This window comes from Kwoniella bestiolae, chromosome 3, assembly GCF_000512585.2.
Source record: "Kwoniella bestiolae CBS 10118 chromosome 3, complete sequence".
Taxonomy (NCBI): domain Eukaryota; kingdom Fungi; phylum Basidiomycota; class Tremellomycetes; order Tremellales; family Cryptococcaceae; genus Kwoniella; species Kwoniella bestiolae.
The window spans coordinates 995518-1020688 of NC_089243.1; the positions used below are offsets into that span (position 1 = coordinate 995518).

At 47.0% G+C, this 25171-nt stretch overlaps 9 protein-coding genes across 9 annotated transcripts; 4 read left to right on the forward strand and 5 right to left on the reverse strand.

Annotated features, from left to right (window-relative positions):
- Window positions 1-124: 124 nt before the first annotated feature.
- On the forward strand, window positions 125-741 carry I302_105047 (uncharacterized protein; the record flags this gene model as incomplete). The annotated part of the gene is made up of 4 exons (XM_019195455.1): window positions 125-282; window positions 338-429; window positions 483-527; window positions 584-741. 4 exons carry the CDS (start codon window positions 125-127, stop codon window positions 739-741), a joined length of 453 nt encoding a protein of 150 aa, XP_019042278.1.
- Window positions 742-1646: 905 nt separating this feature from the next.
- Window positions 1647-4191, forward strand: I302_105048 (uncharacterized protein; the record flags this gene model as incomplete). The annotated part of the gene is made up of 11 exons (XM_065869984.1): window positions 1647-1737; window positions 1868-1953; window positions 2032-2090; window positions 2181-2246; window positions 2306-2378; window positions 2454-2551; window positions 2626-2720; window positions 2790-3183; window positions 3295-3351; window positions 3438-3849; window positions 3919-4191. The coding sequence occupies 11 exons, from the start codon at window positions 1647-1649 to the stop codon at window positions 4189-4191; spliced, it is 1704 nt and encodes a 567-aa protein (XP_065726056.1).
- A 117-nt stretch (window positions 4192-4308) lies between these two features.
- On the reverse strand, window positions 4309-7717 carry I302_105049 (uncharacterized protein; the record flags this gene model as incomplete). Its single annotated transcript, XM_065869985.1, has 7 exons — window positions 4309-4456; window positions 4530-7081; window positions 7136-7190; window positions 7232-7307; window positions 7356-7402; window positions 7444-7466; window positions 7532-7717. 7 exons carry the CDS (start codon window positions 7715-7717, stop codon window positions 4309-4311), a joined length of 3087 nt encoding a protein of 1028 aa, XP_065726057.1.
- A 1460-nt stretch (window positions 7718-9177) lies between these two features.
- I302_105050 (uncharacterized protein) lies at window positions 9178-10666 on the reverse strand (the record flags this gene model as incomplete). Its single annotated transcript, XM_019195452.1, has 7 exons — window positions 9178-9211; window positions 9270-9886; window positions 9943-10003; window positions 10047-10120; window positions 10180-10305; window positions 10360-10445; window positions 10495-10666. The coding sequence occupies 7 exons, from the start codon at window positions 10664-10666 to the stop codon at window positions 9178-9180; spliced, it is 1170 nt and encodes a 389-aa protein (XP_019042275.1).
- Window positions 10667-11179: 513 nt separating this feature from the next.
- On the forward strand, window positions 11180-12206 carry I302_105051 (uncharacterized protein; the record flags this gene model as incomplete). The annotated part of the gene is made up of 4 exons (XM_019195451.1): window positions 11180-11467; window positions 11544-11679; window positions 11754-11959; window positions 12093-12206. 4 exons carry the CDS (start codon window positions 11180-11182, stop codon window positions 12204-12206), a joined length of 744 nt encoding a protein of 247 aa, XP_019042274.1.
- A 369-nt stretch (window positions 12207-12575) lies between these two features.
- On the reverse strand, window positions 12576-14171 carry I302_105052 (uncharacterized protein; the record flags this gene model as incomplete). The annotated part of the gene is made up of 3 exons (XM_019195450.1): window positions 12576-13293; window positions 13472-13801; window positions 13864-14171. 3 exons carry the CDS (start codon window positions 14169-14171, stop codon window positions 12576-12578), a joined length of 1356 nt encoding a protein of 451 aa, XP_019042273.1.
- Window positions 14172-15154: 983 nt separating this feature from the next.
- On the reverse strand, window positions 15155-16954 carry I302_105053 (tubulin alpha-1A chain; the record flags this gene model as incomplete). The annotated part of the gene is made up of 9 exons (XM_019195449.1): window positions 15155-15283; window positions 15342-15721; window positions 15781-15839; window positions 15902-16060; window positions 16109-16424; window positions 16490-16700; window positions 16755-16810; window positions 16860-16878; window positions 16937-16954. 9 exons carry the CDS (start codon window positions 16952-16954, stop codon window positions 15155-15157), a joined length of 1347 nt encoding a protein of 448 aa, XP_019042272.1.
- Window positions 16955-17655: 701 nt separating this feature from the next.
- On the reverse strand, window positions 17656-19516 carry I302_105054 (uncharacterized protein; the record flags this gene model as incomplete). Its single annotated transcript, XM_065869986.1, has 10 exons — window positions 17656-17747; window positions 17807-18022; window positions 18134-18277; window positions 18338-18453; window positions 18569-18589; window positions 18641-18780; window positions 18855-18943; window positions 19002-19310; window positions 19372-19427; window positions 19497-19516. 10 exons carry the CDS (start codon window positions 19514-19516, stop codon window positions 17656-17658), a joined length of 1203 nt encoding a protein of 400 aa, XP_065726058.1.
- Window positions 19517-21662: 2146 nt separating this feature from the next.
- On the forward strand, window positions 21663-24834 carry I302_105055 (uncharacterized protein; the record flags this gene model as incomplete). Its single annotated transcript, XM_065869987.1, has 12 exons — window positions 21663-21692; window positions 21765-22028; window positions 22091-22148; window positions 22304-22640; window positions 22720-22930; window positions 23131-23580; window positions 23648-24056; window positions 24112-24217; window positions 24268-24354; window positions 24397-24455; window positions 24508-24575; window positions 24640-24834. 12 exons carry the CDS (start codon window positions 21663-21665, stop codon window positions 24832-24834), a joined length of 2274 nt encoding a protein of 757 aa, XP_065726059.1.
- Window positions 24835-25171: the final 337 nt, after the last annotated feature.

Consider the following 25171-nt stretch of genomic DNA (forward strand, 5'->3'; position numbering starts at 1 on the left):
TGAAGACTCAATCTCACCTTCCGAGTTTTAGTCTTCTTCTCATGCTCTGGTAGCTTATCACTTGAATATTCCTTTAATCTCACTTTGACTTGACGTCTTACCTTCTTCCCACAAATCCATCAGCATGTTCTCCAAGCCCCTTCTCACCACCGTAGTCCTCCTACCACTGGTATGTGGTAGGGTTATCAAACATCCCGAACCAGCTCTATCACCCCGAGCAGAACCAGTGGTAGAACCTGTATGCGAAGGTGGGAATCTGGACTCGCATGATTGTAATGTATCGTAAGTCGGACTTTATTTTCTCCAAGATCTGAGTAAGCTGACCAAGCGCATATAGCTTGTTATCCCTCGGCGGTGGTATTCAAGGAGCCATTCAAGTTTTGAGAGTTGACGACGTGACCAACACCGCAACCAGCGGTAGTTGTACCAGTGAGTACGACCCCACACACAGCATCACTACATCTGACATCGCAATTCGATAGTGACCGTCACAGCTGTGGATGGAGGTACAGCCATAGATATAAGCAGTGAGTTATATTTCTTGTATTTCCATCAGAATAGCCTTCGGCTAAGACCATTGCAGAGGGCCGACTCGAACAAGCTCAAAAACAAGCCATAGCAGTATGCGGTCGTCAAGCGTGGTCTGTGACCGCTTTGGGTGGTGCGGTAGGGGGCAACTTGAAGATCGTCCAATCGTCATCAGCAGTTTCATCTTCGGGATCATGTACATGCTCAACATAAAGTCCAACCAAATCTCGGATCTAGGCTAGGTAGTCACTTGTACATCTCGTAATTATGATGCCTGCTTTCTACTTTCTTTCATGCATGTCATCTCGTCGGGAAATCGGTCTACCGAAGTACCGGTCGGTCTAATCCGATGACGATCCACCCCACTCTCCACTCTCTCTCTCTCCTTACCCTTTGCTCGATCCTCGGATTATACCGATACTCCTCTGATCCCACTTTACGAGTACTACACTCCCATGGGTCGAGACCCTGGAATCACCATCACGATACAATACCAGTCGATGGGAGAGGGCGATCAGCTGAGCAAAGGTGAACGAGGTGAGGCATTTTCGAAGCCCAAGTGAAATCCAGTCGTGGGTGAGATGGGAAATTTAAGTTTTTTTTTCCATAGATGCTAGTGGAGGTGTTCGCGTGTGTATTTGATCTTTGACTTTGATGGGATTCCGACTCGAAAGCGGTTTCATGATCAGAGCTTGAAGGAATCATCAGATCGAATTGATGTTAGAGATTCGAGCAAGTAAGATATTCTAAATTGCTGGGAAGTCTCACGATCCGGTGTGTATAGAAGGGGCAGTATCATCTTGTAGTGAGCATCACATTCTTGTTATCGGTCTGCAGATATCACCAGCATGTGACCTCCACTGATATGATCACTTAATCACGTCAGGACGTCAAACCATCACCAGCAGACCGGCAGCAATAGCTCCGTCTGATATTGCATCTTCGCTTTCGTCCTTGGTCGAATGGACCGACCATTACACAGAAGGGGAAATACCGATCCTCTGCAACGCCAACGCCCCGCTTCCCGTTCGAGTCAAGCTTCCCCGTCACTCATACCAATCACAACAGAGCAGACCAGGAGACATAGAAGGATGAGAGTGAACAGCCCGGTCTCACCTATGACCCCTTCGCGGCGCAGGTCGAACGGTCAGACGCCTCTGCCTTTCGCTCAGATAGCTGTATTGATGGGCGTGAGGCTGGCTGAGCCTAGTAAGTTCTCAATTTACTTTACAAGCGAAGCAAAGTTGATACTGATGATGATTTAACGACAGTCGCATATACAGGTCGGTCCCCTCTGTTGTTCGATTAGTATGGTCATGCTGATGATGCTGGGAGATAGTGATTTTTCCGTTTATAAATCAGATGGTGGAAGAGCTGGGCGTCACGGATAATCCAGATAGGATAGGATTTTATTCGGGATTGGTAGTGAGTTATCCATGCTGATGATCTCCATATACACTGGGTTTTAGAACCCGTCGCTGATGAAATATGGTTGGACTAAAGGAATCCGTATTCGCTTTTGTGCAATTCTTCACTGTCTACCACTGGGCAAAATTGTCAGAGTGAGCCAAGTTCCGCCTCTCGAGCCTGGACGAATCCCAGAGCATGGAGTGCAAGACTGACGAGGATCTATCTTTTTATGTGGGAATTAGCAAGATCGGAAGGAAACCTGTCATTCTCTTTGGGTTGATGGGAGTAGTAGTCTCCGGATCGTTATTGTAAGTCAGACCTACCTCTGCGTCAACCCGATTACTGATTCAGAATGACTCCTTCTTAGTGGTCTAGCAACTTCCTTCTGGATGATGATTGTCTTTAGATCTCTGAGCGGAGCACTGAACGGTAATGTAGCTGTAAGCATTTGACGAACCTGAAATCCCACGATGCACCAAGACAGGATACTGATCCTATATGTATATTATTAACAGGTCATCAGAGCGGCTATTGGAGATGTGACAGACTCGACCAACTCGACAGACGCATTTGCGATGTACGGTCTGACCTGGACTGTAGGAGCGATCATCGGGTGAGTGGCAGAGCAAATCGTACCTATCGAAGTGATGGTCGATGGTGAGCAAAGCTGATATCGTATGGGAATAGGAACGCTCTCGGCGGGTCGTTGTCCCATCCTTTCGAGAGATTCCCAAACCTCTTTGGATCGTTTGAGATCTTGAGGGTACATCCCTATCTACTACGTGAGTATATCATCATTAATTCGCGTTACATGTGTTACTTGATTCAGCTGACATCGCTCTGTCCTATAGCATGTCTAGTCACAGCCGGTCTAACATTAATCGGAATCCTATTCTGTCTTATATTCTACCGCGAATCCCTTCCATCCCTAGCATCCAGAAATGGCTTCATGTCATTATCGTTCCTCCGATCATTCCAAACCAAGAAAACCCACAAGAGGCACTTATCAAGTTCGTCCCTGATCTCAGAGACTGAGACGTTGGTGGAAGATGGCGATTTTGCAATGTCCTCCGCCTCTGAAAATAGGATCGAAACTGAGGCAGAGTTATTATCGAAGATGCCCAGAGGGGAGGACGGGCCCGAGCCGATAGTTCCAGATAGGAGGGTGAGAGGCGAATGGGGGTTTTGGGAATTGATGGGGGTGAAGAAAGTCAGGGTCATGGCTGCTACGGGGTTTCTGAATTCGTAGGTCTGATTTCCCATCTGAGACGACTTTGTGATCTCGAATTATACTTTGTCCGCGCTCCCAAACAAATGGGATAACTAATTCGATTTTTCTCTTCTATAAAATCGTAGATTCGTACAAGGTGCGTGGAATGCCGCGTCTTTACTGTTCTTCTTTGACCGAAACAAGTGAGTGATAAATCTCCCATGCTCCCAATAGAGATACCCACGATCTCAACTGAAGTAATCTCTTTTTTGCTTATGCTTGTGCGTAGTGGTCTGGGTCTATCAGCCTCAGCAATCGGTACGGCCTTTGCCCTAAACGGCCTCGTGACCATCATCGTCCAACTGGTGTTGTTACACCGGATCAAAAACCTATTCGGGATAGCAGGGGGGTACAAGGTCCTATCTATAGGATGGATATTCGTTTGGCTCCTCTTACCGCCCCTGCGTCTCATCCTACTAGCGACGGAGGATCCCATACCATCTTCTGCATCTCCGGCGAACGGGGGGGACGTAGAATTGGGGGAAGGTAGAGGATGGATCATTTCCATCTGCGTCAATATCTATCTCAGTTTCGTGACTGTCACGAACCTCACGGGCAGTCTTTTGATGGTGCTTATCAATACTTCTTCGCCTGATAAGAATGCGCTGGGCGCTATCAACGGGATAGGAACGGCTGTGGGGGTGAGTCAGACAAGTCACCGGGCGATCAAGTCGTATATCACACATGGTGCTGACGATTGAACATGAAAGTGCATGGGCAAAGTCGTCGGCCCATCCTTGATCTCCGCGCTATTCGCCTACTCCATGGACACAGGTTTCCTAGGCGGCAGAGCATGGTGGATCTTCATGGTCTTCATGTCGATCATCAACCTCGTCGTATCTCATTTAGTGGACCATGAACAGGATCACCCCACGTCAAGGGAAGAGGATGAGGTGGCCATGGGTTTATTGGATAATAATGAAGAGGACGAGGAGTTGACACCTGTTGATGGGAGGGGTTCTTCAAGGGAATTGCCAATATGATGAGATGGATCCTGCCTTCCTTTGTACTCTGTAGATGTATTCATGCATATTATAATGACGATAAACTGATGTACATGCACTATCGCCATGATTGCACCAGTACTACAAAACAAGATCTTACCAACCCTGTGGCTGATGTCTTTGGTGCTGCTGCTGCTGTTGTTGTTGTTGTTGAGACTGCATCTGTGTTTGCTGATTGGTAGTATTCAAGTTGTTTGTCCCCGCAGCCCAATTCCAATTCCCATTCCCATCAAGATTTTGGCCTCTGTCGAGCATCCATACAACATGCAAAATCAGCATCCCCGACATGGAACAATCTGAAAGCGCAATTCACTCACGTGTAATCAGAGAACAGTTGCGTCCAAATATCATTCTCAACCCCTTGACCAGTCACGTCAAAGACCGACGAGCCCAAGTCGAACAACGAGTTCTCAAATGAATTTTCACTGATACCTAACAGATCGTTCGGCTGGGCATTACCGAACATTTGCGTGTTGAAGGTCGGTAATGGTTCTTGAGGTTGGCTGTATAGGTTGTTGAGCGTAGGTGTGGTTATTGGCAAGCTACCTCCCATGAAGGTTGCGAATTGCTCAGGGTTTGGGTTGGGATTCTGCAGTTGTTGTTCGTTGTTGTTGTTGGTATTGGGCATAGGATCCGAAGTGAACATGTTGTTTAGGTTGTTTGCAGAAGACGAAGTATGCGCGGGGGATGGGTAAGGCATTGAAGTGGAACTGGCACCGTTGACCTTGTCGAACCCGAACGAACCGTATGCCATCGGCGCTTCCGAGACAGAAGGGTTGACCTGAGGCGTGGTAGCGGATAACAACCTCGGATCATCAAAATTCGGTCCAAACGATCCATACTGCTTCTCCTTCGGTGGCGAAACACAATCATGGTTCAGGACGCGACTCTGACCTTGACCAGAAGGACTGTCGCAGAATGGACTGGTATGAGTAGATTCAGTGTGTTCGTTATCCGCAGAATGGGATCTCTTTTCTCCCTTTGGCGTAGCGACAGCAGTCGGCATATCGTGTTCTGACGCCAACTCCGTTAACATATCGGTCATCTTCCCAGCTTGTCTCCAGATCATTTCCATCTCTTTTGACGCGGCGATACATCGTCTGATATCCGTGATGGCCCGTTCACGTTCTGCGGGCGACTGCCTTCCGGAATAGATGTTGATGAGAAGGACGATCGCAGCTACCCAACTGGGCAACATGAATCCAACGGTGAGGGCTCTTCCGGGCAGGGCACCTTCTTGTCTGCCTCTTCTGAGAGCCGAGTCGACGATATTGCAGATTGATCGAGCGGCATTGGCACAGATAGCAAGGGACGGCAGGAAGACTTGACCTGTCTTTCGGTTCCGAGGAGTGGGGATGAAAGGACGATGGATGAGGATCTGGCAATAGTAGTAATGGACATAGAGCAAAGCAGATTGCTGGAAGAGCGGATAGTCCAGTCGAGTGGGATCCCATCGAAGTTCGTCAGGCACATTGTCAGCCCAGGAGTTGAGAGCAGAGTCAAGCTCCATGACCACGGCGCTTTGAGCAGCGACATCGGCGCGATGTTCGGGAAGCTTGTTGATGGCGTAGATGGTTCGCAAAGTAGCACCGATGATATGGTCGAGCTTGAGAGTCTGGATGAAAGCGGCGATCGAGGATATTCCAGCTTCTTCGGGTTGCTTGAAGTCTTTCTCTGCTTCACCGGTATCCCAAAATTCATCATCCACATCTATCGGATAATCGGCATCAAAGTCGGTATCCTGCAGAGCGACAGATCTTCCAACACCGGCGCAGTTGACTCGATCGATATGGTACAAGCACCAGAATGCACGGTTGTACAATGCCCGTTCAATGGGGTCCACATGGATGAGCGTCGACCTCACGTGAATACCGATTTCCTGCGCTGATCGAAGCCCAACACCTGATAAGATCCACATGAGATGGGGAACCGCACTTCCGGAGAGGAAGCTACAGAGTAAGACCTGCTGTTGGAACTCGTACAAGTTGGGTCCTTGCATAATGGATCTTCCCATGCGAAGTAGAGCGTGAAGGTATTTCCAACCGGCAGAATATCGTAAACTGCCATCCTGATTCGATTGTAACCTCTCTTTACCCTCTTCGGTGAGCGCGAGATCTACTGGCCAATAGACTCTGTCGTCATCAACGAATCTTGATCCGTTGGCAAAGATCATTAAGCAGACTTTGGCGAATGAGGTGTTCGATCTCCATAAACCAGAATCGTATTGTCTTTGGAAGAGATTGCGGTTGAGTAATGGGAGGTGTAAGTTGAGATGCTCGAAATACGCATCGATAAGTTGGTTGTCGAAACCATCCTCAGGCCATAATGACAGGTCGAGAGATCTGATACCTTCGTTGGCGATGACTAATTCCCATTCCGGCAACTGCCAGTATTGATGTCGTTTATGCTTGTTCACTTCTTCCAAGAAATCCTTCTGCTCTATGGCATTCTGCTGCTGCTGATTGTATTTGAGCTCATGGAAAGTTCGCATGAGATGCGCCCCAGATGCTTTCCCATGATATCTCCACACAGTATCTCTGACGTCGAGCTTGCTCATTCCATTTGCGAGTTCCGATTGGAACGCAGCGTCGTCTTGAGCTTCTTCATTCTCCGGTGCTCTCGTGGGGTCTTTCTCGTAAGCTCGCCAGGGTGATGGTCCAAGAACATGAACGGGCGGCGAGCCGTTGCCAGCTGCAGGAGGGGAGAGGGACGATTCGGCTGAGGACCGGTGGGATGCAGGGAATGGTTTGAGCGAGGGGAAAGGGGGGATATGGAGGGAACGGAGCGTTTCTTGATATGATGGAAGGTCAAACTCTTCGCGATCCAGTGCTGGTCCAACATATTCGTTGAGATCGACCGTAGGGTGTAGCTAGCCTCAAACATTTAAGTTGAAAGCTCAATAGTAAAAGCAAAGCAAGCTTACCTGATGCAATATCCTTTCCAGTCGACTACACCGCTGTTCTAGCGTCTCTATGTATCTGTCGATAAGTCAGCGATAATCTGAACATGACTTACTTACCCCTTCGGCGGTCCTCTACGCTTGGCAGCTTCCACATAAGTACACTCCAATCCATACTCTTCGCAGTGTGTGCACTCTATGTGGTCGAGTCAGCTCAAGCCAAGCAAGCATTTGGATTACTTACTGTTCTCGCTCAGGCTATTCATCGGTCCATCGCATTTGATTTTCTTCCTACGACAACTCAGCGGGGGTCAAATGATTTTCAAACATACCTTCTACAAGCATCGCATGCTCTCTATAGATTACGTTCCTGACGTCAGCGGATCATCTCCAATATGATCAAGGTGATTGCTTACTCACCTGGACTTTCCTCCGTTTGGCTTCTGCTTCAGCCAATTCCTTCTGTTTCTGAGCTTGCGGTGTACTTCCAGAGGGTTTCCTACCTGGTGTACCCGCCTTATGTCCTGTTGTTGTCGGTTGTCTAGACTCTTCTCCGCTCGTACGACGACTTGACCCCGCAGACGCAGAGGGAGTAGCGGGCGGCATGTTGCGAGTTGAGTGCAACGATGACGGTGGGTCGGTGGTTGTTTGGTTGATGTGTTATGTGTTATCTGATTCTGCTGGTGTCTATGATGATGATACTTTATTATAGTGAATGATGACTAAAGCTGTGTTGAGTCGGATCCGAGATGGTAAGATATATCTATCGTTCGATTGATATTGATACTACGAGTAATACAGTAGTGACAAGTAACATTCAAAAGTTGAAAGGCACCAGTCAAGTGTAAAGCCGGATGACCGTCGGGGATAGTCCGTACTACTCTACACTTGTTCACCCTCTCGGCATCCATCAATTTATGATAGACCTGTATCAAATTGAATTATAATCTTGGCGAGGTATGTAAAGGATGTCAAGTAGCCTGTAAGATACATGAAAATGAAAATGCCACCATGTATATATGTATAAGTCTTGTTCATTCAGACTGTACAGCCTCGGAGCCGAATTGGGAAGCCTACTACTCTACTGTAAATTCACGCAACCTAGCCGCAAGTAGGTAAGATGACTGCAGATCTACCGCTCATCTAACTTTATTTTTTCACCTTTTTTACCTTTTTAACCTCGGTTGTACAGCTCCAAAAAGCCCCGCATCAAACCTCGGTGACCGCGTTGATTTTGCACGTCGCACATGGTAACAGGGTCGGCCTACTTCATACTCTTACTTAGGTGAGGCCACGCATCCGTACAGTACTTGACATTCACTCTCGGGACAGGCTGACAAATGGCCGCCTTGTAAGATCATCCCATGCATACTAAACACGCTAAAACCTTCTAGAACACGGAGATCAACGTACGTAGCGCAGATCCAATACGGATCGGAATGGCATCATATCTTGTTGTGACCTCATAGAACCAGTCAACCCATTTGAAAGCTTCTTCCAACCACTGTAAACTTATGGATCACTTGCATCGTTCGAGATCGTCCAGTATCCAGAGGCATTCATTCATGGCTATAAACGATTCATACTGAAGTATAAAAGCTAACCTAATTTACATAAGAGATATATACGAGTATAGAGTTCATTATTGGTGTGGTGTTTGGTAGGAATTATCAACATCAGTATCAGCTTTGGTTGGTGTTGGAGTGTTTTGAGGAAGACAAATGAAATAACCAAAATAAGCTAGACTACGAAAGTATGGAACTACCAACAGCCTACATATCTACAAACGCTATATACCTATAGACGATATGGCTATAAACAATCTACCATACTGGATATCTACAGCTATGGCTATGGAAGTTTATCGACAATTTATATACGTCATATAGTGGTTGAGTTTTTACAAGGTACGACAGAGTCGATTTATATAGATAGTTGGGGTGAGAGATTATTTGAGGGGGTATACAAAGTGGGGCGGGTATGAAGAGAAAACGTAGTATGAGAGAGGTAAAGTCGAATTAAGTAAAAGTAGAAGGGTTAGTGAGTATGATACGAAATGAATATGTCTAGAAGAAACTGGAGACATATTGGGGCAGGAGGCTATGTGCACACAATGAGTCAGCTCGAATCCATACTACGATTAAATCACTTCACTCACGTAGCAGCACCGACTCCCAAACTGAAAATGATGGTTCCCCAAGCAATCTTTTGACCAGTCTCACCCAAAATACCATTTTGCACCACACGCTTGTTCTTTCGAACGATCCTATCCTTACCTTTCGAACCCGATCCTCCAGAGATGATCACACCCTCATCCTCATTTTTACCTCTCTTAGTACCCCTGGTCTCCTCAGGAACATCTACACCTTGTTCTTCTAATTCTTCTCCAACTGCTGCACGAAGTCTCAACTCGTTTTTGAGGTCTTTGACAAGTTGTTTGGCAGATTCAATCTCAGCTTCCATATCGACATTGGTACCTGCTGGGGCAGTGACAGTGGTAGTCGCTTCGAGCGTGAGATGTCTTTCACCCTGCTCCGGAGCTGCGGCCTCCTCGGTTGAAATGCTGGTGGAAGCGTCAGCAGTAGGAGCAGAAGGTTCTCGTCGTTGTCGTTTAGGCGCAGGTGAAGCAGTCTCTGTACCAGCGGTCATCGATGGGACAGGTCGAGCGGGAGTAGTTTCAGAATGAGTTTGTCGAGCCATCTCCTCGGAAGCTGCTTGAGATCTTTGAGACTTTCGATAAGCGACATTAGGGTCAGGAATCGCTCGAGCGAGGGACTGAACGTATTTGTCAGCTAATATATAACAGGATGTGATAATCAGAATCGACTTACAGCGATCAAGTCGGAGAGGTTGTAAGCCGGAGCCAAGTGGATAGCAAGGTGCCTGCTGACCCTGAGAATCGAGTCAACCAATGTTCTGGATAATTTGGACGTACCATTGACCAGCTAATCTGACGACATCACTGCCTCTACCACCGTTTGTACCTCGAGTGTCGAAGGATGATTTGACCTAAACAAACAGTGATATGAGCTTGATCCGCATAGTGGAGTGAGAAGACGTGTACTCACCCAATCCATCTCTCGTTTCTCATCTTCATCAGTCGCACCGGGGAAAGCGACCTTGTACATGGTAGTCAAGGAGATGGCATTGGTATCGTATCTTCTGAGGATGAAAGCGTGACTCGATGTTCCGGGCTATGGAATACATCAGCTTGTGTCGATGCCATGAAGAGTGATGTTGCCACTCACTGTAGGTACCTTGATTCTACCTACTACGATCTCCTTTCCTTCTCTGACGATAGTTTGAAACTTGACAATCTTGACATCATCGGCCACTAAGAGGTATATGTAAGCTACGACGGACCTATCGCACAGATAGCTCACAGTTGATAAGGAGAGGGTTCCTCTTCTCCTCTGGGACTCTGGGTCTGTTCTCATGATGAGGCAGAGGGGTGAGGTCATACTGCGCCTGCGCGTCGGCAGAGTAAGGAGGAGGGGGAGGGACAGAGTTGGTGAAAGTTGCGATGTCGTCTTGTTGGTTGATGTTTGATGGCATTGTTGCTTGACTTGCTAGTGTTAGTTGATAATTGATGAGAGAATGAGAAGAGAAGAGGGAATGATTGGGATGCAGGATGGTATATATATGTTGATGTGTTACTGATGGATGAGAAGCATAAGCAGAGGAGGAGAGAAGAGAAGAAGGTTGACGAGGTGGTGAAGTGTGTGTATGTGTATACTACTAAACATGAGATTCACACAACCGTGGCACTTGAAACGCGTGGGGTCAGGGCGTACATAGCCTATAACCTCTATTGTTCTAGTTATCACCGTATCACCGGTAGAGTGGCACTGAGCAAACAGTATCGGTGACCTCCACCTTCGACCGGTTCAAGATTTATTTTTATTTTGAAAAGTTGGACTGTTCAAGCTCGAGGTGAATTTTGATTTGGACATTTGGGTAATAACAAGCTATCATATACAACATCTTCAAACTTCAGGTCAAACCAACTCCACACAACATTTATATACCTCATCCCCTCACTCGCACTCACAGTGAACTCTAGCCAAAATGCCACGATCAAAACGATCAAAGTTGACGACACTCTCCAAAACGCCTATCCGATCTACCAAAGCCTCCAAGCAAGCTCTGGTGAATGAGATCCGAGCGACAGTGGATAAATACGATCATTGTTGGATATTCAGCGTAGGGGATATGAGGAACGATGGTTTAAAGGAAGTAAGAGCCCAATGGAGAGGTACAGGTAGATTCTTCTTTGGGAAGGGGAAAGTCATGGCCAAGGCTTTGGGGGAGACGCCAGAGACGGAGTATCAAGAGGGTTTGAGTAATGTTGCGAGGGTGGGTTGACCATTTACTTTAGACATAAAGGTTCCAAAGCTGATAAGTTGAGTGATGTGGTGTTCGGTGCATGTAGAGATTGAAAGGACAAATTGGATTATTCTTCACTTCGCACCCCGTGGATGAGACTGTAGAATGGTTCGAGTCGTGGTCCAAGAAGGAATACGCCAGGATGGGAGCCAGGGCAACCGACGATATCACCTTACCAGAGGGTGGGTCGTGACTTCTTTTCCTCACAGGAAATTATCTGTACACTGACTGATTATTCGTTCATTATCCTCCATAGGACCCCTCCTCACACCATATAACGAATTCAATTCTGGCGATCCCTTCCCCCACTCCATGGAACCTCAACTCCGAGCCCTGGGGCTGAGCACATCGTTGGTAAAAGGTGTACCGTCCTTGAACAACGCCCATGTGCTCTGTAAGAAGGGGGAGAAGCTGTCGAGTGAGAAATGCAGGATCTTGAAGTTGTTGGCTGTTCAGATGGCTGTGGGTGGTGTTTTCGTTTACTTCCCTATCCAACCATCTTCTGGAATCATCGTTTGCGTTCCTTCTTACTCAATTTATCCATTCATGCTGTCAGACAAGAAACCACACTAATAGTTAAACTGCTCCCAAATAGGAATTCAAGATAATACTCGGCTCGAGATGGTCCAAAGAAGCAGGTTTCATACAAGGTAAAGAGTTGGATCAAGCATCAAGCGAGGAAGATGGGGAGGGTATGGAGCAGGATTAATGTAATCAGCTTCTTACAATTATATTGCTTTTCGGTTCCCTCATGCTATTTTATATATCACGTATACCACGCCGCATGTAATACATACATACAATCTCAGGGTGTTACATGGAAAGATCAAGATCAAGATGGTATATACCCAAACTACAAAAATCAGGTCAAGAGACTAAACATGAACACCACGACAGATACAGAAAGATATATACGTATATGTGTAAAAGATATTTCACTTTTCTGCAAGAGACTGTCTCATCTATAACGATCACCACAAGTCCCCATGACTGTTAGAAGTAAGACATCAAGGTTCCACCTTCACACCCACCATACAACGAGAACGCCTCTACAAGCCAAAACCAAAGATAGACCAGACTATTGGTTCATCCCATGATCTTCACCCAATATCGCCGCCAGCCCTCCCAGCGCAGCAACATTGCCATGACCCGAATTGATCGACCTCGTCAAATGGTATTTCAGCCCATTCGCTTGTTTATACACCTTATCGCATCCCTCAATCGGACAAGGGTACCTCCGTTCGCCCTCCGCATCATCCGCGGTAGCTTCCTCTCGAGCGGCTCGTTCAGCTTTCTTCTGAGCTTTCCTCATAGCTTTAGCCTGGAGTTGTTCCGGAGTCAGCACACCGCTATTGGTGGGAGGTCCAGTACTACCGGCTGACGTTGATCCGGCAGGTGTGGGCGGAGCGTAGGAAAGTAAGCTCGGTGGAACACATTGAGGTGGTTGAGAATTGTTCATCTGTGGTCTGAAGGCCGCTGCCCAGGGGTTGGACGGGACTCCCATACCTCCCATGTGCGGGTGAGGGGGTGGCAATTGTCTGTAATTTGCTGTGGAGGGGAATTGGGTGGTAGGTTCATCCATCTCTATGTCCATCATACCAGGTGGAGCAGGGACGTCACTCTGGTGGTGGTGGTTTAGGGAAGTTGGGGTCGGTGGGATCTGACCTGGCCCCATGCCGTTGTTGTAGGCATTCCGATTTGGCATTGGCGGTCCTGCACCGTTCATGGAGTTTTGGGCGGCGTTGATGGCTGCCATTCGAACGTCGGGTGCGAGGTTTGCATGTTCTTCTTCGTAGCTGGGTGTGGAGTAGGGGTAGATCAGCGAGATACTCTCATGATGTATTCAAGAGTATCTCGTTTGGATAGGAGAGAAAAGCCATCACGATTGTCCGAAAGAGATGAAAAGAGAGGAGAGATGTGAGAAGATACAAGCACAGAATGATAGTAAATGAGATATAATAAAACCCCACTCACTGCTCCAACAGCTCATGCAGCCCATTCAACTTCTTCCCACAACACGTAAAATCCCTTACATACCTCGCCTCCAATTCCCTATCCCGACTATTCAGGCTCGTCCCGAAATTACCCATACTGCCCACGTAACTCGTCGATCCGACCGATCCACCCCAGTGGGGAGGCGAGATGCTCATACCCATATTCATGTATGGTTGGTTCTGGTGGGATGACATGCCCAATGCGACGGCTTGAAGCGGGAAATTCGGTCCGTAAGAGGATGGGTGGAATCCCGAGTGAGGGTTGGAAGAGAGCGAGGAGTTGGCGTATCCTGGTGGAGACGAGTTCATACTGCATGGCCTCATCAATTAGTAAGTGACAAGCTACAGCTATTGACATGGGACTACACTCACTCCATATCTCCACCACCACCTCTCGATCTCATCAGAGCACTCAAATTACTAACCATCCCACCCCCACTTCCACTGGTATTACTCCCACTGCCATTCTCCCATCTCGACGAGGACGGTCCAGGATGATACCCCTGTTGTGGATGTTGTCCATAGCTCGATTGTCTGGGGAAGCTCGTACCTGTTCCCTGAGGGTGGGGATACTGATGTGTAGGAGAGGAGGACGATCCAGAGGGGATAGATAGGGGTTGTTGAGATTGAGATTGAGGATGAGATCCACCTGACCCCTGAATGGGTGATGAGAATGGCATAGTTCCTGGATATGCAGATGTCGCCGCTTGGATCTTGCGACGACTTGTTTTGGTTTGTTTGTCCTATCTATGATTGGACAGGATGATAACTTATCGAAAGGCCCTTGATGAGATGAGATAAGATGGTCTCACGACTTGTAGGTTGGGTTACGAGCGGGAGATGACTAAGACAACTGCTGTGTGGAGGTGAGCAATTAGATAGGGTTGTACTGTCTCAGTCTGATTGATCGACCAGGGTGATATCGTTGCTTTATGGTGTAATGGTGTATGAGACGGTAGCCCTCGAGTATGCAATGTGTTGAAGCAGTGACTTATAGTAGGAATGTGAGTGATATAGTTGATATGGATGAATGATGATGGGATGGAATGATGATGTGATGTGATGACTGAATGCGGGCAATTTATGAGTATATGGTATCAGGTTACCACTGATCATCACCATACACACACAAGCATACATACGTACAATTCCTTAATCGGGTAATAACCATAAACAAGAACACCCTTGATACCATACCACCCCGCACAGTTGCACAGTATGTCACCTGCATTCTCATTCCCATTCTCATTCCCATTCTCATTCTCATTCCCATTCCCACTCCCATGCTCATGCCCATCTGATACATACGTAAAGTTAACCCATCTTACTCTTATTCCCGTCAAAAGACGTCTCATGCTTATCTATGCAATTGATCGACCTCGAGACAACGGGGTTGCGGTATGAGCCCAACCAGCTGGTGAGCCACTCATATAAATCGTCAGACTTTCATAAAACATTTAAAGGTGGGAATTAGGTAAAGGAATAAGGAATAAGGATATGAGACTGGGTGTGATTTGGTAAATACTAAGGATGAGAATAAAACAGATCAAGGTATATTTCACATATAGAAAAGACCAGCGTAGCGAAAGAAGATCAACAATAAGTTTTTATTTAATCCGCCAGAAAGGAAATCCCTTATTTTTCAGGTTTGTTTTATTCTATTCTAGTATTCACCCTCCTCCTCTTCAACGTCAACAGAGTCAATTCCAACCTCCTCGTAATCCTTCTCCAAAGCTGCCAGATCTTCTCGGGCCTCTGAGAACTCTCCCTCCTCCATACCTTCACCGACGTACTAGAAGCAAAACAGAAATTAGCTCAAGACCTAGATACAGTGAGGAGATTGAACCCACCCAGTGAACGAACGCTCGCTTGGAGTAGAGCAAGTCGAATTTGTTGTCGAGACGAGCCCAAGCGGTAGCGATGGAGGTGGTGTTGGAAAGCATACAGAGAGATCGAGAGACCTTGGCGAGATCACCGCCGGGAACGAGAGCGGGAGGTTCGTTACAGATACCCAACTTGAAACCGGTAGGACACCAATCGACGAATTGAATGGTTCGCTTGGTTCGTACGTTGGCGACGGCGGCGTTGACATCTTTAGGAACGACATCACCTCGGTAGAGCAGACAACAGGCCATGTATTTTCCTTGTCGGGGATCACATTTGACCATTTGGTTGTTGGACTCGAAACAAGAGATGGTCATTTCGGAGACGGAGTTGGATTCGTGGAAGGCTGTATAAAGATGTGCATGATTAGTTGGATTCCCCATAAAGCTCAGATATCACACTCACCCTTCTCAGCAGAGACGACAGGAGCGTAGGTGGCGAGAGGGAAGTGGATACGAGGGAAACTACGGGGGTTTGTGGGGTTAGCAGGTGCAGTTTGCTGGTTGAGAACGAACGAGACACTCACGGTACCAAGTTGGTTTGGAACTCGTTCAAGTCGACGTTGAGGGAACCATCGAATCGGAGAGAAGCAGTGATGGATGAGACGACCTGAGCGATCAATCTGTTGAGGTTGGTGAAAGATGGAGAGGTGATACCCAAGTTTCTTCGGCAGATGTCGTAGATGCTAAGGGGGGTGTTAGATCAATCAATTCTTGACAGAGGGATTACTCACGCCTCGTTATCAACCATGAATGAACAATCAGAGTGCTCAAGGGTGGTGTGGGTGGTGAGAACAGAGTTGTAAGGTTCTACGACTGAAGTTGACATCTTCGGAGCTGGGTAGACTGAGAATTCAAGCTTTGATTTCTTTCCGTAGTCGGTAGAAAGTCTTTCCATGAGGAGAGCACCGAAACCTGAACCAGTACCACCACCGAAGGAGTGGAAGACGAAGAAACCTTGGAGACCTGAACAGTTATCGGCGAGTCTTCGTACTTGTTCAAGTACGTTGTCGACCAGCTCTTTACCGATGGTGTAGTGACCTCGGGCGTCTGTTCGATCCTGGTCAGCTAACGAAATTTAGTCGAAAGAGTGAGAAGAGGGGATGGTAACTCACAGTTGTTGGCAGCATCCTCCTTCCCGGTGATCATGGTCTCAGGGTGGAAAAGACTTCGGTAAGTACCAGTTCGAACCTCGTCAACCACGTTGGGTTCAAGATCGACGTAAAGAGATCGAGGGACGTGCTTTCCGGTACCGGTCTCGGAGAAGAAGGTGGAGAAACCATCATCACCACCGTGAGGGGATCCTTCCATGAGACGACCATCGGGCTGAAGCGGGGAGGGTCAGACTAGTAGATTAACATACAGGGAAGGAGTACTCACGCTCAAACCATGTTCGAGAGTGTAAAGCTCCCAACAAGCATTACCGATTTGGACACCTGAAAACACAATGAGCTACATCCTTCTGCTTCCTCAAATCCAACGTACCGGCTTGACCAACGTGGACCTAATGTCGAAGATATATCAGCAAAAGAAAGACATTCCTATTGAGTCATCCAACCTACACTGATAACCTCTCGCATTTTGCTCTAATTGCTGGCTTGAGATGGAGTAAAAGGTTAGTGATATGAAATTGAAAGAATAGTCGACTATAAGGATATATGTTGAGTAGTGAGAGGAGAGATAAAAAGGATGGACAATTGAGTTGGGGTTGTATTGTATTGTATTGTTTTGTTGGAGAAGGAGGATTGTGCGTGAAAGATGGAACATAGATTGACCAATTATCAGCTTTGTCCTTGTCTGTCTCATTGCCACGCAAGAGGGAGACCAAGTGGAGGTGGGGCTTAGCCTGACTCACATTGAAAAGGACTGACAGGTGAGTCGTATCTGTTGTTCAAGATGGGGCTGGGGTGGAGTGAGGTCGTAAGTTGAAGATAAGGAGTGTGAGGATGCAAGGAGAGACGATGAGATGAATAGTAGTAGGATAGTGGACGAGTGAGTGATTTTTGTTTGAGTGTGTATGTGTGTGTACGGTGTTGACGCGCCAACGAGTAGCTACGACCAGGACGCGCGCATGTAGCAGCAACACACGCATGGACCTAGTCCTCTACTACGGGGTTATACCGGAATTAGCCTGAGTGGCAAGCTGACCACTCGCAAGTGTTGGTTGTGTGATTACGTATACATAATGAATCGCATCTATCTACAGTCTAATCTATGTGCAGTGTTCGGATCTATGCTCTGATGACCTTTTCAAGGGAGGTAATTCCGCATCCACCCCATCCTAACATCTTTGCAACAACCAAGCCCTCCAATCAGCCAGCACCCTCTGACGTTTCTCATCATCCGCTTCGTCCACACCGATTTTTAGCATTACTATATCAGAAAGAGTATCAGTACTACTGCCTCTGAGCTGCTGTCCTATCATTACTCACCGTGTTCGTAGTCATCAAATATCTGTAACTGTTTATCTTTATTAGGTAACCTTTCAAAGAGTTTCATAGTTCCTAGATGAGAAGTAGCCCTATCTTTATTCCCATGTACCAATCTTATAGGCACGTTGATCTCCTCTGCCCGTCGATCGAGTTCAGACATCGCTTCCAGCGCTGCGAACCCGGTAGCTATTCTAAGTTTGCCATGGTAGCATAGTGCTAAGTGAGGAATCACATATCAGCCGATAGAACCAAAATAAATAAAGTCAAACTTTCGCTCCAAAAGAAGAGAGTTGCAGAAATAAAGAGGAAGCTCCAGACTAAACTTACGATCCGCCTCAAAATCCTCTTCCACTCTGGGATCATCCGACACTCTCCCTCTCACACCTTGGACGAAAGGCAAAGCACCTGCGACACATGATATCGCTCTGCCGATATGTTGCACGATCTTGGGCGGCACAGATTCCTTCGATACTGAAAGTCATGATGTACAAATTAGCACGATCTGTTCGACTCAATGACAAATGAACTCACCCTCAACCATCGGGCACAAGACATAGGCACCTGCTACATGTATTCGTACCTTTTCATCCTTCCTTTCCCTCTCTAAATTATTGTACCCTTCGCCTTCTCCCTCTTCAGGCAGGGGGCTATCGGGCTGCGACCCTTGTGAGACTACGTCGGAAGCAGATTCGGTGGGAGGGTATTTAAGGAGATAATATAGTCTATAACATTTAGCTCTGGCCATATCGACTTGAAACTCACACTGTCCATCCTCCCATCGATCTGCAGTGAGGTCAGCCAATATCGAAAATACGGGTCCATCAGATGACTCACGCTCCACACAAAAAGACCTTTCTTTGTTCTCGACCACTCGCCAAGTCTTGCTGAACTATGTCGGTCAAGCAGACGTGCAGAGCAGCGGGAAGGACGAGGAAGGATGGGAGGTATGAATGAACGCCAGTTGATCGACCGTACTATTACAAATTCATACAGTCAGCTGAATCCGACACAGGTAGTCACGAGATTCTGAGAGGATGGAGAAACGCACAGATGGCAGATCAGGTATGATCACTCTAAAACCCGCTTTGAGGAAATGAAGGAGATGAGGTGTATATCTCAATCCATAATCCCCAAGACCTAGCGATCTACCGCATTAGCTATGACATCGATCATATGATGGTTCCGGACCACTCACCATGACATAAGATCATATCTCTCCCCAAACCTTTCCCACCTTCCACCCAACCACCTTCCGGTTCCCCCTTCATTTCCCAGATACTATAAACGACCCATCTCCCACCTCGTTCAACACCAGATACCACCTCTTCTTCAGTCAGCTTCACGTCCTCGGCATAGGTGATTTGGGTCGTATCGTAGGCTTCGTGGAGGTTCTTGAAGGAGGAATAAGGTGGTAAGAACACTCTTCGGTATCGGTGTGATACATCGGGATTGTTGATCACCTCGAGGTGAGGTGGATGGGGAGGAAGTGTGTATCGGCCATAGGCTGGATGAAGATCAGCTCAAGGACTTGCACAGATGTAATTCGGATTTCGGGAGTCGCTCACTTGGATCTGGAATCTTGTATAATCCTGTATTTACCAGATACGGCTCGATCAATTCCCTACATCGGTCAATTAGATGATCAGCGCAAGTTCCTCGAAAGAGATCACACGGGTGGAGTTTTCCTTACCAAGCAGGATTCTGAGGCATTGCGTAAATCTAGTTTCAATGATCCTCGTGTCAAGAGACAACAATAACAACGACAACGAGGATGGGAATGATGATGTTAAAGTTGAATCGAAGTGCTGTGGTCGTGTTTAACCGGACAACCGGACAAGCTCAACAGTTCGGACTACACCGAAGTAAGCGGATCCAGAAGTGAGGATTGGATCTGATCACAGGAACTAGAGTACAGTAGTAGTAGGTCTGTCCAGCGTTACCTTGGCCAACAACCCAATACCAATGTCCGAAACGAAAGGACATCAAGGGGTTGTTGTTAGTTGATTGAATATAATGCCTAAAACATGAGGATTATTGCGTTATGCGTTCCACTGTTGAAACCCTCACTTGTCTAGTGAATAAACTTGCTTTGTTCACATGCACTAGGCTGTTGAGTAGATCTACACTGATCATAGATAGGCAGTGATGTGCAGAAGGTTGATCGGAGGAGGAAAGAGGACATATGCATGATCAGCTGTTTGATTGTATCCGCATTGTACGGGTGAATAAGAGGGTTATAGTAGTAGTATGGGATGCATTGCATGCAAAGGGTCCAAGTAGGCTCGGATGATTTTCCTAGTACTAAGACTAGCACTCATATGCATTGACATCATGCAGTAAAGTACATCACGGTTACAACGTGTTAAATATGAATTTGTATAAAGCTGCAGATAATTAGGCTCCAATTATAAAATCTGATTTACCATATGCTGAGCTTACCCCGCAATTAACCAACCATTCAGCCGTTGACCATATATCATATTCATCATTCATCCATCTCATTCCATCATCCCACCCTCTCCTCGCAGCTATTGCTATCTCATTAGACGTACAAACATACCCGTCACCCTACAGATTGCTGCCTGAATCAAACGGATCATCCTCACCCCGATAGCCAGGTGCTCGACTCTCCCACCTCCACTCCCATATTCATCTCACCCTTATAAGAGCACCTTGCTCACGTCCAGCTTTGTGACGGAAGAAAGTCTCGAGAGGTCGAATCTCATTCAATCACATTCATCTCTTTGCTGCTTGGTACGACGTTTGCTTTGGTTAGATCCTTTTCACCCTCGTGAGTTCATTTTCCAACCTCATCAAGTACAGAGGACTCTTGAACCTCCCCTTTCATTCTCAAACACAATCTCATCCACCTAGCTGACTTCCCTTCAGATATCATCGCAGTATAATCGTCTGTCGACATTGCAAGAAGAGACGCGCTCAACGAAGAAGGCGAAATCTCACACGCAGAGAGCAATAGATATCGACATAGTCTCCAGGTGGGTACTCTTGTTCTACTGTCCGTGTTTCCCACATCCTTTCTTCTGTTTCTTCCGTTCGTCTTCGCCTTCATCACTGTTGTCCCCATCACTTCCTGTTGATCTACACCATCCCCAAAAACCCTTCTGATCACGCGATGTGTCTTTGTGTGTGTCGATCTCTCTGCTCTTCTTCCCGAGTCAATTCAAACTAGAGGGGTAGATCAGAGAACATCGTCGATCTCTCCTCGAGATAATTCAACCACAGATGATCTATGCTCGTCTGACCTGGTGAATTACGAACTGTCGGTCCGAGATTACCCCATCAGAGGTCTTCGCTCTTTCGTCTTGGTGTATATAATCTCTCCACTCGTCCACTATCTTCCCCACTCATCCTTTCTATCTTTCCAACCCATATCGCACAGTTGTCATCCGACCACTCAAGTCCTTTCTCTCTATCCTACTTCGCAACAGGGATTCTGGATCTCTCGAAAGCCGAGCTCTTTGACCTTTGCTTCTGGGTATATTTTCATTTTTGTGGGGTCTTCCCTATTGCGTTATGTTTATGGGCTACGAAGTATAGCACTTTCTCTATCTTTTGTTGCTATACTTCCGCTGAATACCTCTTATCCCATACATTCCCTTGTTTACTGTTTCGCGAGTTGAATGCAAATATATGAGCTGACGATGGTCTGGACGATTCCTTGTAGGTCTTCGATACACGTCCTTTGCTATAATCCCATTCCCCTTCGTTCTCGGCTCGAAGGTCACCTCCATTCATATCTCGCCTATATAGATCCTGGATCAGTCTCGGTAGAACAGGCAAAATCCCCATCGCCACTAAATTCGCTAGACAGTGTTAGAACTATAATCAGCTCATCATGGCGAACATCTCAGAAGATAAAGCAAAAGTGAGTCTGCCGTTGCTGAATTGTCGCTGATCATTGCAGCTTCCCATCCCTAAAAATCTCCTTTTCATCGAGCACGATGTACCATCCTCCACCGCCGCTTCTGCATCTACCACCCCTACCGACCCTTCCATCGCTGATCCCCTTGCCGCTGTCGGTGCTGGTATCCCTCCTCCCGCTTCACAAACCAATGGTGCAACGAGTCCACCTGTCCCTCCCCCATCTCAAAGAGTAGGCAAGCTGGGTCTTGTTGAGACGAAATTACCCGATGTTCACGCCGAACCACACGAGTACTATGGAGGCGCTGAAGTTTGGACAAGAGCAAGAACTTTCAGTAATGTAAGTTCACCTTGACTGGACTCGCGCTGACCTACTAGTCTGGTGTCGCTGGAACCACGAAGAGACGACCACCTCAAATGGGTGGTGAGAACATCTCTAGGAACAGACGATTATCACATGGTGAGTTTCGCTAAGAGAGGATCATCGCTAACGATCAGATGAAACTACCGCCTCCGCTCCTCGAAGGTTCTTGATTGATGTGGAGGAGACCATGAGAGTCGTGCTTGAACAAGAAGATACCGATAGAAAGTGAGTCTCCGTTTCGATGAGCTTAGCTAACGGCAGTTTCCAAATTTCCATTTACGATTCCGGTCCAAAATTGCTGTCTCTCGGAACGGCAAGTTCCAATGCACACAAAGCGTTCGACATCCGGGGTACCTATATGCTTTCCAACCTGCTGCAAGAACTCGCCCTGGCCAGAGACTACGGTCGAAAGCGTATCGTCCTCGATGAAGCTCGTCTCGCCGAGAATCCAGTCGATCGACTCTCGCGTATGATCAAGAACTCTTTCTGGAACGCTTTGACAAGGAGAATCGATGGAGAAGGTTTGGAAGTTGCTTGTGCTGATCCTAAAAATCGAAGTCAACATACCAAAGCGAGAATCTACATCCCGTACGGAGAGGAGGAAATGGCCGAGCACTATCGACAAATGTGAGTGAAATAAGCTGCAGGATAATGCTGACATCCGTAGTGCCCGAGAGAAACCCAATCTCAACCTTACCGTCGATATGTTACCTCAAAAATGCGATGATCCCGCTTTCGTCAAGAGCTTGAATGACAAACCTGGAATTTTGGCTTTGGCGATGGATAGAAAGGTTGATGCGAATGGCAAAGTCAAGCTGGAGGCGCTTCCTTTCATCGTACCTGGAGCTAGATTCAATGAGAAGTATGGTTGGGATAGTGTAAGTTGATTGAAGCATGAGAATCTCGCTGATATTTCAGTACTTTATGGCGCTCGGTCTGCTCGTGGATGGGAAAATGGATCTTGCCAAGAGTATCGTAGAACATTGTATGTTCGAGATAAAGCATTACAATAAGGTGTTGAACGGAAATCGATCATACGTGAGTCATCTTTGGTTCTGACAAAGCTGATAGCTCCCAGTATCTCTGTCGATCACAACCACCCTTCCTTACCGATCTCGCCCTCCAAATCTACAACCAACTGGATCGATCTCAAAAGGAGGAAAACAAATCATGGTTGAAACGAGTTATTCAAGCTTCTATAAAGGAGTACCACTCTTACTGGATGTCAGAACCGTCGCTCGATCCCGCTTCTGGTCTCTCCCGATACAGACCAGTCGGTTTGGGTATCCCCCCTGAAACCGAAGCTACCCACTTCACCCACATCCTCCAACCCTATGCCCAGAAACTCGGTATCTCGGTCAACGAGTACATCGAAGGTTACAACAACCTGACCATCGATGAACCAGAGTTGGATGAATACTTCTTACATGATCGAGGTGTCCGAGAGTCCGGTCATGACACTTCCTACAGATTGGACAAGAAATGTGCGGATCTTGGAACGGTTGACTTGAACTCTTTGCTGTACAAGGTGAGTCCATCATGTCACAAACACCGCTGACCTTCAGTATGAATTTGATATTGCCTCGGCCATCGAGGTCGCATTTGACGGCGAGATGGATCTTGAAGAAGAGTTCCCACTGTCACCATGGCCAATCACCCCCGAAGCTTTCGCTCCGGACGCTCCTCGACAAACCTCCACTTCCGTCATCCAAACGAGCAAACACTGGTTCGAGCGAGCTGCCAGGCGAAAGGATATTATGGATGAGCTGTGCTGGAACGACGGACATGGAATGTACTTTGATTACGACACCAAGGCGAAGAAGCAAGCTCGTTACGAATCGGTCACCGCTTTATGGCCATTGTGGGCTGGTTGTGCTTCCGAGACCCAGGCTCTCAAGCTTGTACGACACGCTTTACCCAAATTCGAAGTTGCCGGTGGGCTTGTCTCAGGTACCGAAGAGTCTAGAGGTATCATCTCTTTGGATAGACCCAATCGACAATGGGGTGAGTAGTCTTGTGACGACATGACATGGGGAATACTAGCTAAAACTCTTGATAGATTACCCATACGCTTGGCCACCTCATCAAATCATGGCTTGGGTCGGTCTTGAAAGATACGGTTTCGTAGATGACGCTGCTAGGTTGGCTTATAGATGGATATACATGTGAGTAATTTCATGGAAAATGGCTTGACTTGAGCTGATCATTTACGTAGGATGACATTATCATTCGTTGATTTCAACGGTATCGTCCCTGAGAAGTTTGATGCGGTGGAACTCAGTCATATGGTTGATGCTGAATAGTGAGTTCGGCCCATGATCGACTTTTGCTGACTCCTTGATAGTGGTAATCAAGGTACCGATTTCAGATATGTACCTAGAGAGGGTTTCGGGTGGATGAACTGTGAGTGACCAGGCTCGATGAGGATATGAACATGAGCTGATATACTGTATAGCTGCCTATCAAATTGGTCTTCAATGTTTGTCAACCGGTATGAGAAGAGCAGTTGCCAACTGTGTTCCAGTGAGTGATCTTTCTTCACCCGAGGACATCGGACCATCTACTGATACGTTTCCGTTTCATTCAGCCTTGGGTCTTCTTCAATCTTCCCGCACCAGATTTCACTTCCGCCAGAAAACGACGAGCGGAACGAGAAGCCCGAGAAGCAGAGGCAGCGGCGTCTGGACACGGTGGTGCGCCCAAATTGGAAGTTCACCATGATCCTCCTTCACTGGAGGAGGCAGTGGCCAAACTCAAACTTGAACTTGGTTCCCAACAATAAGCCGAGGTTGAACGAAACGAGACAGACAAAAGGCATGTTAATAGATCATTGTGTAGAATCGATTACAGAAGGGTCCTTTCAGTTTAATTCCAATTTCAAGTAAAAACAGTTTGATACGATAATTCTTTCATTCCAAATCGTACTTTGTAGTCCAATCGAATCTTTTCTCATGTCATATACAATACAATATAGCGAATTACATTCCATTTCATCTCTTTTCTGACTCTCGTTGATCGTTTCTTGAGGTCTACGTTCTCGTTCTCGTTCTGCTTTTCTTTCTGAATATGCATGATATGATATGGTAAATACGGGGAACACATTGTATCCCAATGAACAT